The sequence below is a fragment of the Natrix helvetica genome, assembly GCF_964273705.1.
Source record: "Natrix helvetica genome assembly, chromosome: 5".
Classification (NCBI taxonomy): Eukaryota; Metazoa; Chordata; class Lepidosauria; order Squamata; family Natricidae; genus Natrix; species Natrix helvetica.
In genome coordinates, this window is record NC_138551.1 from 90,623,592 (window position 1) to 90,643,672 (window position 20,081).

The following is a 20,081-nucleotide window of genomic DNA, read 5'->3' on the forward strand; positions in this document are numbered from 1 at the left end:
CACAGGCCGGAACAGAGGCGGAGGGGCCTCCACGACATCTGATTCTTGCAGCGCACATTCTCTTGTCAGGTAGTCCGCAGGGAATTCCAGCCCATGCCTTGGTCGATTCCGGGGCTACCACGAATTTTATGGATGCAGCGTTTGTCACGAAATATCACGTCCCTCTGTGCCCGGTAGACCCTCCGATGCGAGTGGAGACCATTGACGGCCGGGTGCTTCTGTCTGGACCCATCAAGAACGCCACGCAGCCTTTGTGCCTGATCCTCGGGGAGCATGAGGAGGCCATTCAATTTTACGTGGCTTCGGGTCTGCATTTCCCTGTGGTGTTGGGCTTGGCTTGGCTGCGGGCGCACGATCCCCAGATCTACTGGTCGCAGAACCGCATTTCGTTCCCGTCCTTGCAATGCGTGGACCATACCCGTCATGTTTGCGCGGCTCAGGTGCCCAGTTCGGCCGAGGTGACAGTGCCGCCGGATTTAGCGGAGTTCGCGGACGTGTTTAGCGAGCAGGAGGCGGATCAACTGCCACCGCACCGGCCTTACGACTGTCCCATTGACCTGGTACCTGATGCGAAACTCCCGACGGGCCGCCTATACTCCATGTCTGAACCGGAGTTGGCCGCATTGCGGGACTTCCTTGACAAGAACCTGGCCCGGGGTTTTATCCGGCCTTCGTCTTCGCCCTTGTCTGCCCCGGTTTTGTTCGTCAAAAAGAAGACCGGGGATCTAAGACTTTGTTGCGATTACCGGCGCTTGAACGCCATCACGATCCGTAATCGCTACCCGTTGCCTCTGATTCCCGAGTTGTTGGAGCGGCTCCGGGAGGCCGTGGTGTTTACAAAACTGGACTTACGTGGAGCTTACAATCTGGTTCGAGTCAGGGCGGGGGACGAATGGAAGACAGCTTTTGGCACCCGATACGGACATTTTGAATATACGGTCATGCCATTCGGGTTGACCAATGCCCCAGCTGTCTTCCAACATTTTATGAACGATATCTTTCGGGACCTTTTGGATCAGTTTGTCGTCATCTACCTGGACGACATCTTGATCTACTCTACGTCTCGGAAGGATCATCAACAGCACTTGCATCAGGTCTTGCAGCGCCTTCGAAAGCATCGCTTGTTTGCCAAGCTGGAGAAGTGTCAGTTCTGGCAGACCACCATCGAGTTCCTGGGGCACCGTATATCCCCTGAAGGAATTGCGATGGAGCCAGGCAAGGTGGAGGCATTACGAAGTTGGCAATCTCCTCGACGGATGAAAGATGTTCAGAGACTCCTCGGGTTTGCCAACTACTACCGGTCCTTCATCCCCGGCTTTGCTTTCTTGACCGCGCCCCTCACTCGGCTCCTGCAAAAGAAAGTGCCGTTTCACTGGGGGTCCACGGAACAACAAGCGTTCGTGGCCTTGAAGCGCGCTTTTACAAAGGAGCCGATCTTGAAACACCCTGATCCCCATCGCCCCTTTGTAGTCGAGGCGGATGCGTCCGACATCGCGGTGGGGGCGGTGTTATTGCAGGCTCACGCCCCTGATGGCACCCTTTTCCCTTGCGCCTATTACTCTCGGAAACTCAATCCTTCCGAGCGCAATTATACCATCTGGGAGAAGGAGTTGCTGGCTATCAAGGCGGCGTTCGAAGCCTGGCGACATCACCTGGAGGGGGCCAGGCATCAGGTCGAAGTCCGGACAGACCATCGGAATCTGGAGTTTTTGACAACAGCCCGGAAGCTCAATCAGCGCCAGATCCGGTGGTCTCTGTTTTTTGCCTGGTTCCACTTCAAGGTCACGTATATCCCCAGTGCCTTGAACCAGAGGGCGGATGCCCTATCTAGAAAGCCGGAGTACTCAGACCCTGCTGACTCACTGCCCCCCCGGACGGTCCTACCCGTCGAGTCCTTCGCTGCAATCCAGGAACCCGTGGATTTACGGTCGTTGATACGGAATGCGCAGCGAAACGACGAGTGGGTAGAACAACGGCGGGCAGAGGTAGGGCCGACATCCCCGTGGACCTTTGACGAGGACCTTTTGAGGTATCGGGATCGGCTCTACGTGCCTGCAGGACCGCTCCGTGGATTGGTTCTCTCCCAATGTCATGACACTCCGGCAGCGGGACACTTTGGCCTGTTCAAAACTTTGCACCTGGTTTCCCGTACGTTTTGGTGGCCTCGCCTGCGACACGACGTGCAGACGTACGTCACGTCATGTGTGCAGTGTCGACAGGCCAAATCAGCGACGGGAGCTCCTCCAGGTTTGCTACAGCCATTGCCGACCCCGGACAGACCCTGGCGAGCCGTGTCCATGGACTTCTTGACGGAACTGCCTCCGTCGTCCGGTTTCACTACGGTCCTAGTGGTGGTGGACATGCTCACCAAGATGGCGCATTTCATCCCCTGCCGGAGATTGCCGACAGCCCGCGCCACCGCCCGCATGTTCCTCCAGCACGTGTTCCGGCTGCACGGCCTACCTGACCGGGTCGTCTCCGATCGTGGTACACAATTCACGGCCCAGTTCTGGAAAGGGCTGATGGCCGCTCTTGACGTTCAAGTTTGTCTGTCCTCGGCGCACCATCCCGAAACCGATGGAGGGACGGAGAAGGTGATTGGGATTCTGGAACAATATCTGCGCTGCTTCGTGAACCAGCAGCAGAACAATTGGGCGGAGTACCTCGCCGTGGCGGAGTTTGCGTTCAACAACTCGCAGCACTCCTCCACACGGATGACGCCTTTCATGGCGAACGTCGGGTACCACCCACGTTTTTTCCCTCTCACCCCCATGGACTCTCCGGTCCCTGCAGCGCAGGATTTCCTCTCTGAGCTTCAGGCGGTTCACCAGATGGTGCGCCGCTACTTGAATCAGGCGAAGGAGGATTACAAGAGGGTGGCGGACAGGTCTCGCCGTGCGGTGCCGGAATTGGCCGTGGGTGATCGCGTGTGGTTGTCCACGCGGCATCTTCCGTCCCACCGGCCTACAAGGAAGTTGGACCACCGGTATCTGGGGCCGTTCCCTGTGGAGGCCGTTATCAATCCGGTGGCCTATCGCCTGACCCTCCCGCGCTCGATGCGAGTACACCCGGTGTTCCATCGCTCGCTCCTGATCCCTGAGCGGTCGGATTGTCCTCTCCGACGTCCCTCTTCGCCCCTGCCGTCGTCGCCTGAGGTGCACGCACGGCCATCGCACAGAGTGATCCGGATCCGTGACTCGAGATGGCTCAAGGGTCGGTTCCAGTATTTGGTCGACTGGGCGGACGAGGACTCGGACGGTGGGACCTGGACCGATGCGATGGCTGTGCATGCTCCAGCTTTGGTGCGGGCCTATCATGGACGTTTTCCCTCCCGACCGCATCCCGAGCGTCAGGCCCGGGGGAAGGGCCCTGCGGTGAGGGATAGTGTTGTGGCCCAGCCGGTGCCGCTGCCATCAGACTCCGACAGCGAGGTGTCCTCTGAGTCGGCTCAAGAGGAGGTGGGGGACCCTGGACAGGGTTCCGACGCTGAGCAGGGCGCAGAGAGGCTGGTTGGCCACCAGGGGGCGCCTGAGGCATGGAGCAGTGGTGAAAGCCAAAGGAAGGGGGCTCCTGATGTCATGCCTTGGAGCAGTGGAGAGGAGTCACAGGACAGTGAGTCAGACAGCAGTGAGCTATTAGATGCTCGTTACCGACGTGCTACCCGGCGTAAGGAGCAATTGAGCAATTACCGGAGATAATGGCTCTCAGCTGCTGATCATTAGACTCCTCTCCAGACTATAAAGGGACTGCTTGTGGACACACCCTTTGCAGGAATCAACTGATCATTGGAGTTGGAGAAGCTCAGATCTGTGTCCTACTTTGGCAGGCTGGATTGCTGCTAAAGGTTTTACCTGGATTACTGTCAATCTGTTCCCTGGACCTTGGCTGCTAAGGTGATTATCTGGAGCTTGGTAGCTGGATTGCTGCCAAGGGGTGTCGCTGTAGCTGGATTGCTGCCCAGAGTGCTATCTTGACCTTGGCAGGCTGGATTGCTGCCAAGGTGGAACCTGTATGTCAATAAACATCTTTGAAGAGACTTTGTGTCGGAGTGTCTTGGTATACAAGAGGAGGGGGTCAGAACATGTATGTATGTATGTATGTATGTATGTATGTATGTATGTATCAGTGGTGGGTTCCTGCTGGATCGCACCGGATCGCGCGCGCTCCCTTTCAGCGCTCCACCTGGCTTGCGCGCTCCCTTTCAGCGCTTCACCTGGCTCTCGCGCTCCCTTCCGGCGCTGAAACCGGAAGTACAGTCTTGCCCCGCCCCTGGCGAAGCAACGACGCCTGCCTGCGCTCCACCAGCTCGGCTGGGAACGGAGATGTTTCCTCAGCGGAGCGGAGCGCCTGAAAAGACTTTTCAGGCGCTCCGCTCCGCTGAGGAAACATCTCCGTTCCCAGCCGAGCTGGTGGAGCGCAGGCAGGCGTCGTTGCTTCGCCAGGGCCGGGCAAAACTGTACTTCCGGTTTCAGCGCCGGAAGGGAGCGCGCAAGCCAGGTGGAGCGCTGAAAGGGAGCGCGCAAGCCAGGTGGAGCGCTGAAAGGGAGCGCGCAAGCCAGGTGGAGTGCTGAAAGGGAGCGCGCGCGATCTGGTGCGATCCGGGAGGAACCCACCACTGGTATGTATGCATGTATGTATGTATGTATGTATGTATTTGTGTTAGTGGCTAAGACTCCTGCCTAAGATATAATACAGCCCAGGTTCAAATCCCAGTAAGGGTATGGCTAGCTGATGAGAGCTAATTAGCTCAAAATAGATCTATACTAGTCTCCCTTTATTTATTTATCAGTACAAATACAACATACACACACACACACACACACACATTATATATATATATATATATATATATATATATATATATATATATATATATATATATATATATATATATATATATATATATATATATATATATATATATATATATATATAATGATGACCAAACACAATAATTATCAAGAGTTGAACCTGTGTGTAGTTAACTATGAAACTCCTATCCAAGTTCTCATCAGATTTAACCAGTTTTAAAGCTCTGAGAAAAGATTTTGTCATTTGCTACTGAGAACCTCTCATATTTGCTGTCTCCAATATTGCTGGTGTCCACAGCAGCTATAAGAAAATCCTCCTTCTGGGCGCACGTGGGATATGTAACACAGGGGTGAAATCCAGTAGGTTCTGACAAGTTTCCGGTAGCGGAAATTTTGAGTAGTTCGGAGAACCGGCATATGCCACCTCTGGCTGGCCCCAGAGTGGGGTGGGAATGGAGATTTTGCAGTATCCTTCCCCTGCCACACCGACCAAGCCACACCACGCCCACCAAGCCACGCCCACAGAACTGATAGTAAAAAAAAATTGAATTTCACCACTGATGTAACATAGTTGGGAGGAAGACTTGTGGCCAGTGTTTGTCCTTTCACCCATGTCATTTCAAGTTATGAGCAGTAAACATTTAGAGTTTTTGCATAAGTCTGCATGGACAGGATAAAAAAAAGGCAACAGCTGTAGCCTGAAGTTTTGTCATTTTTAAAACATATACACACTGTGTACTAATGGAGCCCCAAATAACTCACTAGCGAATAATGGTGGTCTACTGGCTGTAATATTGTAAAGATGGCTGAAACAGGAATGTGAAGTGCATAAGAAAGATTAAGAAAGATACCACCTAGTATTACAGAAGTGAGTTAACTGCTGCATGCAATTCTTGGCATGTGGGTTATGAAATCGAGCTTTGTCTGAATACTTATTTTATCACTTGAAAAATGCAGAAGCATCTAAAGCAGTGGTTCTCAACCTTCCCAATGCCGCGATCCTTTAATACAGTTCCTCGTGTTGTGGTGACCCCCAACCATAAAATTGGTGTCTCGGTTCCTAAGACCATCGAAAATATGTGTTTTCCGATGGTCTTAGGCGACCCCTGTGAAAGGGTCGTTCGACCCCCAAGGGGTCCTGACCCACAGGTTGAGAACCACTGATCTAAAGGCTGGTTGATGCATTACAACGTTCTACCTCTTGGTGATTCTGGAGCAAAGAGAGAAAAACTAAGACAGATACAGGAAGAGATAAGAATGCAAGGGAAAAAAAATAGGAGACTGAAAGTATTTCCCAGTGCTACAAGAAACAAAAGCTCTCTTACTGGGCAGTCTTAAAATACTTTCCATTCCCTCTCCTTTCGGAAGGAAGAAAAACAACAATTACTAACGTATGACCAAGTCTTGTTCACAGGTTCTCACCATTTCCTTTGATTGTTTCCGTATATCCTACATAGTGTCATCATGATTTCAGACAGTTTTTATTGCTATTAATGAGCTATTCCAATTCCCTAAAGAAGAGGTCTCCAACCTTAGCAACTTTAAGCCTGGCGGACTTCAACTCCCAGAATTCCCCAGCCTGGGGAATTCTGGGAGTTGAAGTCCGCCAGGCTTAAAGTTGCTAAGGTAGGAGACCCCTGCCCTGTGGGAAGGTGATCTTTCGCCCTCTGATGTTGTAATCAGAGCATCACTTTCAGTGCAAGATCTTGCTCTGAATTTCTCACACAAGGAAGAATCAAGATGGTGTCCAAAGGCCATTTTCACTTGCTTCCTTTTCTGAAGAGCTCTTTATCAAATGTTGAAAGAAATGTCCTTCTGGGTTCGGCTCCAAGTGGGGAAAAAGACACTGGAGACATGGAGGCTGCTTGGAAAGATGGTTTAATGGTGGACAGGACCACATGGCTTGAGCCCTGAACAGAAAAGGTGATCACATGCTTCAATGTTGGTGGAGAAGAAGAGAAGGGAAGAGAAGGACTGAAGAAGGGCTTGCAGGGATTTTTATAATCTGTTCGGCCCCACCTATCTGTTTCCTGTTCCTGTGTAAGAAATGTATTCTGATTGGCTGTCAGACTCCCATGGGCCCGGGCAAGGGCAACCCTCTAGGCTGTTTTGAATTCAGGTTTGATTGAGTTCAGCTGCCATGTGGTCAGTTGAGTAAAAAGCAATATTATCCTGCCTTCATTGCCATCCCCCCTGGAGCTGAAGGGGAGAACTCTTTATTATGTAAAGTGGACTAGCTTGGCCTTCTTAATGGCCCATTGACAAAGCGGGGAAGCTGCAGGAATTTACTCTGTGTTTAAAATGTGTTTCTCCCTTTTTCACATCCAGGAAAATATAATATTCTGCCTTATCAATATTTCCTAGGATATTTCATTTTTCTGGGAGAGGGCTAGGTGATAACTTCCTACACAAAGATTGCTCCATACATTATTGATAGGAAAGCTACTTTCTGTAGGCATCCACAGATCAAAAAAGGTCACCATGGTAACTCTTATGTTTAATTTAAAGCCCTGCCCCTTTTAAATGTTGATCATTATGCGATGTATGTTAAAAAGGGGGTAGTTCCCCTACTTAATAGACATTTACGAGGAGACACACATAAAAGCCAGACAGAGTTTTTGATTTCGCCATCATAGCTTTCATCATTGTTGTGAATGCCCCAACACTGGAAGTCTTTAAGAGGATGTTGGATAGCCATCTGTCTGAAACGGTATAGGGTTTCCTGCCTAGGCAGGGGGTTGGACTAGAAGACCTCCAAGGTCCCTTCCAACTCTACTATTGTATTGTATTGTATTGTATTGTATTGTATTGTATTGTATTGTATTGTACTGTATTGTATTGTATCATGTAGATCAGTGATGACGAACCTTTTTCGCCTTGGGTGCCAAAAGCACACACACATGCGATATCGGACATGCGTGCATGCCCACCCCCATAATCTAATGCCCCCCACGCTGTACTCTCTGCGCATGCATGTGTAACCCCTCCCCCCACTGCCCTGCGCATGCACACACAGCTTTCTTGGAGCCTGGGGAGGGCAAAAATGGCCTCTCCCCCCTCCCAGAGGCCAGAAATGACCTGGTTTCCGACTTCCTGTGGGCCCAGTAGGTCCGTTTTTCACCCTCCCCAAGCTCCAGAGGCTTTCTATGGGCCTGGGGAGGTTGAAAACGACCTTCCTCATCGTCATCCCCGGGAGAACCTCCGGAGACCAGAAATGGCCCATTTTCCGACTTTTGGGGGACCAGTAGAACCGTTTTTCACCCTCCCTAGGCTTCTAGTCTCTGGAGGGTGCCGTTCCTGAATTTCCAGTTTGCGCGATAGGTGATATTTCGCCCTCTGGAGGCTTCAGGGAAAATGGCCGACAATCAAGGCCAAAAATCAGCTGGCCAGCGAGCTGACAGGGCAATGCCTCATGTGCCCTCAGAAATGGCTCCGCATGCCACCTGTGGCACACGTTCCACAGGTAGATGTAGAGTGCCCTCAGTATCGTAGAGAATTTTCTTATAAAGGAAAGGAAATATTTGTCCCTGATCATTCATCCTCGGCCTTTCTCCTTTTGCTTCTTCTTCCTTTTTCTTGTTTAGCTATCACATAGCTGTCATCCTCCTGGTTTATGTACTGCCTCTCGCTGTGATGTTTGTCACATACAGTGCAATAGGAATAACTCTGTGGCATAATGATGTTCCTGGAGAACATACTAACATGGTGTACTATCAACATAAGATTGTGGCCAAGAAAAAGGTTAGTAATTTGTTCACACATGTTGTCCCCAAAACTGGGCTCCTGTTTGGTGTCGCAGCAGATAAGTCACCAGACACAAGGTGTGATATAGAATTATACTTTTATTTTAATACCAAGATATAAGGACCTCGGTTTAAGAAGCTAACCAAGGGCCAAGATTAGAATCTTACAGCAGTTTTTATAGTCAAGGGATGGTCACATTCAACCTTTTGCCCTTCCCATAATGATGCATGCATAACAGATAATATTGATTGGTTATTTGGATTTCAGCCCCCCTAAACCCTTACTCTTATGGTAAATAGCTAAATGTCACATCACCTGTTTTTCACCCCAGGTCACGGGTATCTTGCAAATGTGCCAGCTGTGTGGGTTTTGGGGGTTTTCTTATAAACAAGCTATTTTTGTTCCTAATATCCTGTCTATAAACAAGCTATTTTTGTTCCTAATATCCTGTCTAGTGGTTTTAAGGTGCTAACTTCTGTCTTGCTGTTAAGGTGCAGTCCACCCCCACCCCCACTTCCTATTGCAGAGCAGAATGAAAGAACAGTTTTATCTGAAGCAACTCCCCCACGACCCCCCTCCTTCTGTAGAAAAAAGTAAAAGCAGTTTAAAACTTTTGTCTGAGGCAGCAACCACTCCACCACTCCCCCCTCCCTCTTCAGTGAGAGAGACAGGAAAGGAGCAAAGCTCTTAATTGTCAAGGAAAAGAAATGAAGACAAGAGAAAAATGTTTTATCAGAATTCATATTCCTCACTCTCATGTCCATTCCATCCACACCTGGGTCCTATCGCCACATATGACCCTTCCTCTGATCCCCAGGGCCACATCCCCAGGGCCACATTCCATCATCTGAGCCTTCACACACACCCAAAAAATACCTTAAAATGGAATTGTAACATAAATCCATTGCAAGTCTCATACCACTGTATAATTGTGCATTTATTCCCACAATAGCACTTAGACTTATATACTGCTTCATAGTGCTTTTACAGCCCTCTCTAAGCGATTTACAGAGTCAGCATATTGCCCTCAACAATCTGGGTCCTCATTTTACCCATCTCGGAAGGATGGAAGGCTGAGCCAACTTGAATGGCTGAACTGCAGCTAGCAGTCAGCTTAAGTAGCCTGCAGTACTGCACTCTAACCACTGTACCACCTCCACGAAGATTATAAATCAATTATGCCTTCAATAAATTGTAAAGCAACTTTGTAAAGTTTGTGCCAAGAATTCGGGGATGTCACTCCTTGACAGCTTGACAATCCCAACCTTGCACTTTGAGTCCTTAAAAAGGAAACAAATGAATTCTGCATAGCTGACATGCCACAGCATGAATTGGGATAATTTTTAATTAGCAATATCTTACAGTGCTAAAGTAAACACAGCTTCAAAGTTTTTTATAAACAGCTTATAGTTGCATTATCAAGTAATATTGATTCTGGTAATTATGGCATCCATTGACAAAATGATTTCATTGTCAGGGTTCCAAATAGCATCCAAAATTAAATCAGAGTCCAAGGCAAAGGATTCCTCAAAGCAGTGGCGTAGCGTGGGTTGTCAGCACCCGGGGCAAGGCAAGTAATTTGCGCCCCCTGCACCCCCCACGCTACGCCACTGCTGGCACCCCCCCCTCCACAGTGGGCGGCGACCCGGTGGCTCGGATCGGATTTGCGCCCCCCCAGATGTTGCGCCCGGTGCGGCCGGCCCCCCCTGCACCCCCCACGCTACGCCACTGCCTCAAAGTTCCAATTTATTAAGAGAGCCATGTTGACACATCTGGGAAAACCTGAATCTGAAAGTTTCCCTGTTTTCCCCACGCAGTTGAAAGTTCAAGATCTTGCCCCCACCCCCACAAATCCATTACATGGTCCAATCTCCCACTGCCATGTTGGCAGTTCCACTCATCCAGTTCTGGTCAGGTGTAGAGGTGCAAAGACAAAGGATGACTTTGGCTTTCTAGAAAGAATTTTGCTATGGCTACATATCATCTAACTCCGTACAATCCCCCCTCCCATTTTCCCACAATAGAAAATGCATAGTAGAATAATAGAAAGTATGGCAGGCCAAAGATCCAAAAGAAAAGATGGCTGCAGGCATGACATTCATATCAAATGTACCGGTTACAATAACTCCAATCAGTTTGGCAGCCTGTAGCAGCTTCATGAACTGCTCCAAGAAATAGGATCTTTGGGAGAAAATTTCTTGTTATTAGGAGGGACCAGCCAGCCAATTAGTGTTGTGCATGTTATCTTGAACTTCAGACAGGAAGAACCAGCTTTGCCTCCGGCTCAATCTGTGGGGAAAGGTTATATCCCCTCTCAGCGGCTTTTGATACCATCGACCATGGTATCCTATTGCGCCGGCTGGAGGGGATGGGAGTCGGGGGCACCGTTTTACGGTGGTTCGGCTCCTACCTCTCCGACCGGTCGCAATGTGTGTTGACAGGGGGGCTGTCCCCACCTCACTTGTGGGGTGCCACAGGGGTCGGTCCTCTCGCCCCTCCTGTTCAACACATATGTGAAGCCGCTGGGGGAGATCATCTGTGGTTTTGGGGTTGAATACCATCTGTACGCTGATGATACTCAGCTGTACGTTTCAACCCCAAATCACCCCAGCGAGGCTGTCGAAGTGATGTCCCGGTGTTTGGAAGCCGTCGGGGTCTGGATGGGGGACAACAGACTCAAACTCAACCCCTCCAAGACTGAGTGGCTGTGGCTACCGGCACCTCGGTTCAGTCAGCTGACTCCAACGCTGGCCATAGGGGACGAACAACTGCCCCCTGTGGAACGGGCACGCAATTTGGGCGTCCTCCTAGATGCCCGGCTGTCAATGGACAACCATGTGGCAGCCGTGGCTAGGGGGGCGTTCCACCAGGTTCGCCTGGTGCGCCAATTGCGCCCCCTTCTGGACCGGGATGCCCTACGCACGGTCACTCATGCACTGGTGACGTCTCGCCTGGACTACTGTAATGCTCTCTACATGGGGCTTCCCTTGGGACGCGCACGAAGACTGCAGCTAGTCCAGAACGCAGCCGCGCGGGCAGTCATGGGGAGTACTAGGTACTCCCACGTAACACCGCTCCTGCGCGAGCTGCACTGGCTACCTGTGGTCTTTCGGGTGCGTTTCAAGGTTTTGACCACCATCTTTAAAGCGCTCCATGGCATAGGGCCTAGTTACCTGCGGGATCGCATCCTCCCACATACATCCCTGCGGCCAATTCGCTCTCACAGGGAGGGGCTTCTCCTGGTGCCGTCCACTAGGCAATGCCAACGGGCGACACCAAGGAGTAGGGCCTTCTCTGTGATGGGCCAACCCTCTGGAATGACCTCCCCCCCGACATTAGAACCACCACTGACTTCCGCTCCTTCCGGCAGAAACTGAAGACACACCTGTTCCGACTGGCTGGCCTGGCATAATTCTTAACGTTTACCTTCTGGCATATATATTTCCTACTGGTTTTTTAGGGGATTTAATTTTATAGGACACGGGTTTTAAATTTTGTATATTTTAAATTATTTATTTAGCAATTACAGTTCTGTCTATTTTATCCTCCTCTTATTTATGTATTTATCCATCTAATAATTCTAATTGTTATTATGTATGATGTTTTTGATATGGACTGTACACCGCCCCGAGTCCCTTTTGGGAGAGGGGGTGGTCTAGAAGTGCTAATTAAATAAATAAATAAATAAATATGGCAAAGCCAGGCACAGTGAGTAAGTTGTCACAAAAGGCTCCCTGCTTTTATGCGCCTACATAAGATTGTTAGCCTGGAACTGAGTTGAGGCCCAGGCTGGGGATCAAGACAGCGTCAGCATGTTTATTTAAAACCAGGGAATTCATTATTTGCTTGGCATCATGTGTTACAATCTTGCTGGTCTGGTAACTCCAAGGCAACAATAATCAGCATGAACTTCAGGAGTTTGGAGGCTCTCAAGCATGGCATTCTGAATGGTCCCCTCTCGCATAATAAAGATGAGACCCCGAAGTAAATTCTTACCTTTACTAAGCACCAGTCTGGTCAAAGCAGCTATAAAATAACACGTTTTCTGCAGGGGTGGCTTCCAGCTGCTGCTACTGTCAGTTCGCTCAGGGGCGTGCTGTGCATGTGCGCACTTTATGCATGCACAGTACTAAAAAAAGTACCAAAAAAACGAGATGGTGCCGCCTAGAGAACTGCTTCGGGGCGTGGCAGGCCAAGCTACTACCTACTCAGCTGAACTGGTCCGAACCGGTAGGAACCCACCTCTGGTTTTCTGGGATGCGCTATGAAAGGAGAAATTGTTCAGCTTTGCTGAGTGACAGCAGTGAAGATCAGCAAAGAACCAGATGGCAGTTACCTTCTCTGACAAGATATCTTTGTCAATTGGTCGCGGTGTGTGTGTTCTGTTAAGAGCCTGTGCCTTAAAATGGCTTCTACTGTATAGCGCCATGGAGTCGCCATGGTATCAGCTTCACAGTACTCCACAAGGGGGCTCTCTCTGGTAAGTGGGGGGGGGGAATCCAACATTAGAAATTGTGGCGACATTTAAGGAAGAAGGGTTGGGATAAATAAATATCCGGGCAGTGCCGGGTTATCAGCTAGTCTTATATACTGTATATACATCTCAGGTCACGCTAGGAGAGCAGAACAGCTGGTCATAGACACTAACATTTGTACATCATCCTAACACCTGTTTCCAGGTGCCTCTTGACTTAAGATTGACCTCATTATGTTTACTCTTGCCATTCTCTGCATCTTCTTCTCTCCTTCCTTTCACCTGGGAAGGAAAAAGTAAAGAAAGAAAAGACAGACCTTGACATTACATGGAGTGTTAAAATCTAGATAACCTTTAGGTGACTGCCAAAAGATACATAAAACTCTTAACTTATTGCTGCATCAATTAGCCTAGAGTTTTGCCAGCCAGATCAGAGGTTTGCCTTGGGGCCCAGAGAGCTTATACCACAGACTAGCAATTTGAGATACGCATAAAAACCTAATTTGCTTAGGTAAATATCAAAAGATGTAGAAGAGCCTACTCAGAAAGTAAAATTGAGTATTGAGGTTAATGTTAACTATTAAGATAAAAAGAACATCGACCTGTTATGTTTGATGAACTCCAAGGTGAAAAAATTAAGATGCTACATACATTTGTTTTCTTGAGAGTCATGACGTGACCACTTGGCCTCTCATGTCTGGACTGCAAACATCTGAAAGTCTGGCATGACTACAAGATCGTGGCAAGAAAGAAAACCAGAACTCTTAGTTCCTCTTTTTCAGCAATACAGTCATGATCTGGATTTTTGTAGCCTAGATTTTAGAATTAATTTTATTTTGCCATTGCAAAAATAAACAATAAACAACCAACCAATTTAAAAAAACAGAAGAAAACAAGAAAAAGAGCAAAACACTCCCGACAACCACAGTATTATATTAGTAAGAGCTTCACATGAAGGTTGCACCAAAGGACAATCACATCCTCATTATAATCTTCTTATCTATAATGTTTGCCTGAAACTCATTCATTCATAAATTGCAAATAACATCAGGTTCAAACCTTTGAGGAATTGAGGCCATAGATTTATCTTTCCAGAGGTGAAGGTCAACTATATTAACCATAGGAACCGTACAGAGAACTCATTTCTATTGACCGGCCATTGGCTTGTAGCAAAGGCATGCCAAGGTCAATAAACAATCATAAAAACCGATCAAAGGCTGACTACTCTATCAAATATGAATAGCTGCTTTGTTCTGAGACAAACCGACTACAGAAACAGCTCCACTTGAAATGTTTTGTTGGAAGGATTTGAGTCTCCAGGGGCATCTGCAGACTGTTTGTTTCTCCATGAGAATGTGAATTGTGTCCTTCCGGGGCAGGTTCCAACTCTTCGGGGTGTGCCTGCGATGTTGTAACACATGTAGAAAAGGGCTGGTGTTTGATCACAACACCATGATAACAATAGCACTTATTGTTTGTTTGCTTGTTTTATTGGATTTATATGCCGCCCTTCTCCCAAAGGACTCAGGGGGGCGTACAACATTAAAAACACACATCCCAAAAGTTAAAAAGAAATTAAATACATATCCAAAAAACAAACCCAATTTATAGGACAATACATTTAAAAAATGAGATAAAATTAACAGGCCAGGCCGGCTTGCTGGAAAAGCCAACGTTTTAGGGCACGTCGGAAGGACCGGAGGTCAGGGATTATGCGAAGCTCCAGGGGCAGCTCATTCCAGAGGGAAAGCGGTCCCACAGAGAAGGCTCTCCCCCTGGGGGTCACCAGCCGACACTGTCTGGCTGACGGCACCCTGAAGAGGCCAACTCTGTGGGATTGTACTGGACGGTGGGAGGCTACTGGTGCAGTACGTGGTCTCGCAAGTACCCTGGGCCTAAGCCATGGAGCGCTTTAAAGGTCATAATTAATACCTTGAATCGCACCCAGAAAACAACCAGCAACCAGTGCAGGCCGCCTAAAAGGGGTGTAACATGGGAGCACCTATGTACCCCCATGATAACCCGCGCAGCCGCATTCTGGACCAGCTGAAGCTCCGGGTGCTCTTCAAGAGCAGCCCCATGTAGAGAGCGTTGCAGTAGTCCAGGCGAGAAAGGACGACGGCATGAGTGACTGTGCACAGAGCATCCCGATCCAGGAAGGGGCGCAACTGACGTACCAGGCGAACCTGGTAAAAGGCCCCCCTGGTCACGGCCGTCAGGTGTTCTTCTAAACTAAGCCGCGTATCCAGGAGGACTCCCAGATTGCGAGCCTTCTCTGAGGGGGCTAAAATTTCACCCCCTATCATCAAAGATGGAACAAGATGCACAAATCGGGATGACGGAAACCACAGCCACTCAGTCTTGGAGGGATTGAGCCTGAGCCTGTTCCTCCCCATCCAGATCCACACAGCCTTAGACTTAGATACAGCTTCACAGTGCTTTACAGCCCTCTCTAAGCAGTTTACAGAGTCACCATATTGCCCCCAACAATCTGGGTTCTCGTTTTACCAACCTTGGAAAGATGGAAGGCTGAATCAACCTTGAGCCGGTGAGATCTGAACTGCTAAACTGCAAGCAGACAGCAGGCAGCAGAAGTAGCCTGAAGTACTGCTACACAACAGCTCTTGCAGTACGGTGAACCTTCTCACTTGTCCATTCCCTGAGAATGCTATCAAGAGTATCCCATGAAAGTTTCAAGAATTCTGCATAGTAAACAGTGGATCTTTTCTTCTCCAAAGCTGATGGAAATCCATGTTAACTGCTACTTGCAACCCAACCTATAAAAATGAGGCAAAGAATGACTTTTTAAAAAAATATTCAAATCCCCAGACAGTGAAAGCAGCAGTGAAACATTTCTCTCTCGCCTGTTCACTTTGTTGTTGTTAGTTGCAAAGTCATGTCCAACCCATTGCAACCACATGGACAATGTTCCTCCAGGCCTTCCTCTCCGTTACCATCCCTCGGAGTCGGAGTCCATTTAAGTTCACAATGACTGCTTCAGTGACTCTGTCCAGCCACCTCATTCTCTGTCGTCCCCTTCTTCTTTTGTCCTCAATCTTTCCCAGCATTAGGCTCTTCTCCAGTGAGTCCTTCCTTCTCATTAGGTGGCCAAAGTATTTGAGTTTCCTCTTCAGGAACTGGCCTTCTAAAGAGCAGTCAGGGTTGATCTCCTCTAGGACTGATTGGTTTGATCGCCTTGCACTCCAAGGGACTCACATGAGTCTTTTCCAGCACCATAGTTCAAAGGCTCAATTCTTTGGCTCTCAGCCTTTCTTATGGTCCAACTTTCATAGCCATACATTGCAACTGGAAATGTAGTGGTAGTGGCCTGTTCACTGCCATGCTCTTAATTTTCCAACTTACACCTCAATGAATATGGCAGGAATGGAATCTTGGTGGGGTTTTTGGCAGATGCATTTTCCAAGTAGCCATGGCTTGGATGAAGGTTTTAAAAACAAGTCAATTGCAGGCTGTCCAAATACTTGAAAAGTTAAGAACAAAACACTCATTTTGGACTTCCGGTTCCGGCTGCGGTACACGACGGGCAAGCTTTGCTCGCCCCGTGCACTCCTGGTGGGCTCCCCTTTGATCGGGGGGGCACAGGACGCCCTGAAGGGGCTCCTGCCGAGGGGGCGGCATAGCGGGGGATCCCCTGTGTCGGCAGTGGCCGGGGGGGCTCCCCGCATCGCCCAAGGCACGGGGAGGCAAGAGGGGAGGCGCCGCGGCGTCTTCGCGTTGAGGCAGCCGGATGAAATTCAAGATTCGAAGGACGCAGTTGCAATGCAGTGAGATGGAGATTCCCCCCGTTCCCTTTGATGAGTGAAGGAAAAAAAAACTGTCAGCCTTTTAGAAAAACTTTCAACTTGTGGCTGGGAAGTGTGATTGGAGGGAGGGGGATTCCCCCCCCCCCCGTTGGACAAGCGGCTTTAAACTGTTTTGCTCCCTGCCCCCAGAGGAGGAGGAGGGGGGAGCCCTGGAATGGAATCACCCTCATAGCAAACAGCAGATCTCCTTTACTGCAATTGTGAAAATGAGGTGATTATCTGTTTTTTTTTTTTGAAAACTTTGAAAACTTTTGCCTTCGGATCCCGGAGCTGGCAGGGCAAGATGGCACACTTCTGTTGTCTTCATGTACTTTGAAATTTGACTGCACCCACAGAAATTGCAGGCATTTTGGCTTTGTCTCCGTGACACTCAGAGAAATCTCGTGTTACACTTTACCCTGGACTTGGAACAAAGGATTTTATTGCTTTATTGCCTAGGTCCCTATCTGCCTGGGCTCCCTGCCTCGCGATCTCTCTCGGCTAACCACCTTCCCAGTTGTTTCTTCTCTGTACTGACATCTTCATCTCTGAGCTTTGATTACCACAATGCCACCTAAAAGACCACCACCGGGGAAGCCGGGATTTGCGGGTTCCGCCCCAACATCTTCAACGTCCAGCCCCAGCGGACAACAGACATTAACTTCTTTGTTCCAGCCTAAGCCTTCTGAGGTGAACTTTCAACAGATGTTTGAACAACTCTTAAAGGGGCAGGAGGACTTAAAAAACCAACTGAAAGAAATGAACGAGCAGCTCAGAGAGAATAAAGATCGTGCGATCCAAAACTCACAGAGACTGGAACTTTTGGAGGAGGGGACGGCTGAGATGAGGAGAGAGGTGAAGGGGGTCCAGAAAGGAAATCAAGAACTTGAGAACCACCAGATAAAAACGGAATTTGAACGGATGTCTTTTTTCCTTAGATTTCAAAATGTAATTGAGGCTGATGATGAAGATTTGAGGGATATTATGACTAATTTATTGGCTGAATATACTAAAAAAGACAGACAACAGATGGGGTGGGACACGGACCTGGTTTATAGAGTAAACTCAGCATATGCTAGAACACACAACGTTCCAAGGGAGGTACACATTAAATTTCTCAGAAAGACCACAAGAGACGAGATTCTGAGTGCACAAAGGGGACAAGCATTAAAATACAAGGATAGAGAAATAGCCATTCTGAAACAGATCCCAAAGAAAGTTAGAGATAAAAGAAAAAACTATTCGCATTTAGCGAAGAAATTATACCAGAAAGGGGTGTGGTTTAAATGGCTTTTTCCAGAAGGTATGCTAATATTCTGGGAGGACACGAGAGTTAGAATTAATACAATACTGAGGCTGAGGCCTTCATGGAAAAAAATAAAGGAGATAAACCTGATGACACTACACCGGACATACAGGACACGGGAGGTGCCGGAGCTCTGCCGGGGGGAGGAGAAGAGGCAACATTGAGAAAACTCAGATCACAAAAATGAACTTGAAAATCTGTTAGATATAAAATGATTGAAATTATTTTAAGATAAAAGTTTATATGCTGACAAAATACTAATAAGTAACAACAATCTAATGTATTAATAAATGAAAGTTATGAGAATGGGGGGGAGGGCCATCTCCTGCATAATGTAACTGTCAAAATTTGTACTTTATCCACTACCCCTTTCCTTGTATATTTTTTTTAAAAACCAATAAAATTTTGTTTTAAAAAAAGAAAAGAACAAAACACTCATTTTGTCTCAACTTCTGGAATGGCATGGCCACTGCCCCAAGCTCAGAAAATTTCTCATGTAGAATATTTTGTACCATTCCTTGTGGTAGTTAGATTATACAGTGGGAAAGAAAGAGTGAAACCGTCATAAAACTCTATGTTGTTGTTTTGTCCTAGTTCATCAGGGCAATGGTTGCAGTTGTGATAACATTTGCCATTTGCTGGTTCCCTTATCATTTCTACTTCATCCTGGGAAGCATCTGGAAGGAAGTCAACAGGCAGAAGTACATCCAGCAAGTTTATCTGGCTGTGTTCTTGCTCGCCATGAGTTCTGCAATGTACAATCCAATTATTTATTGCTGTCTTAATCATAGGTGAGTATTGTGGGCCTACAGATTCAGTGGGTAAAAAGATCTATCACCCAAGGACAGGACAGTATAAAATGACATGCAGATAAATGTTCACTTCAAATTACTGTAATGTAATATGGTGCCATCACTCGCACCAAATAACTTTTTTTCCTTAATATTATTATTTTGAATATAAAAACATCAGCTTTATATTTTAGAACGTGGCAAATGCTCAAGGGTAAGTTGAGATATAGGTCAGCGCACACATACTAAGCCACAGTTCAATAAACAAAAGATGATGAGCTAATTCCTATTATAAAAATTACTCATGAACAGAGGTGGCATTCAGCAGGTTCTGACCAGTTCTGGAGAACCGGTAGTGGAAATTTTGAGTAGTTCGGAGAACCGGTAAATACCCCCTCTGACTGCCACTGCCCCCATCTATTCTCTCTCCTGTCCCAGCTGATCGGGAGGAAATGGGGATTTTGTAGTATCCTTCCCCTGCCACGCCCACCAAGCCACGCCCACCAAGGCATGCCATGCCAACCAAGCCACGCCCACAGTGGCTGGATTCATAGGGTGCGAAATCTGTTGTGTGTGGAGGTTACTGCTTGTCATAGGTGAACCCAAACACCATTGATATATCTAGAGCAGGAGTGTCAAACTCGATTTCATTGAGGGCCGCATCATGGTTGTGTTTGACCTCAGGTGGCCATGGTGGGTATGAATGGGACAGGGTGGGCCTGGCAGAGGGTTGCAGGAGGCCGTCACAGCCATTTTTGCTGGCAGAGGCACAGCGGGTTGATCCTTCGCTGTTTCCAGGGTGGCCCGTGGGTCAGACCTATGCACCCTGCAGGCCGGATACAACCTTGAGTTCGACACTCCTGGTGTAGAATCTCTCACCCACAGAGGAAAGAGTCAAAAAATCAAAATAGTGGTCCAAGCATGCGATCAATGGCCAATCCTACTTTACGAACATAATACAACACCATAACAGATATTAATTGTTCTATTCCCCACAAACTAAGCAGTTAATACATTTTCCCCAATGTGCCTTGATAATCTGTTTTGCTAATTTCTTGCTATAAACCCATTAATAATTCCGCAGATATTATCAGTACCTTTAACAACCAGATTAATCAGCATCCTAAGTTATTTATTGCAGTTATTTATTCC

At 48.0% G+C, this 20,081-nt stretch overlaps 1 protein-coding gene across 1 annotated transcript in view; it reads left to right on the plus strand.

Annotated features, from left to right (window-relative positions):
- The window catches only part of TACR2 (tachykinin receptor 2), a gene marked incomplete at both ends in the record, with an annotated part of 37,484 nt that extends 18,551 nt beyond the window's left edge, over positions 1-18,933 (plus strand). Inside the window, 2 exon segments of the mRNA XM_081954103.1 lie at positions 8,396-8,552; positions 18,733-18,933. Of these exon segments, the coding sequence (XP_081810229.1) occupies positions 8,396-8,552; positions 18,733-18,933 (358 nt within the window).
- Positions 18,934-20,081: the final 1,148 nt, after the last annotated feature.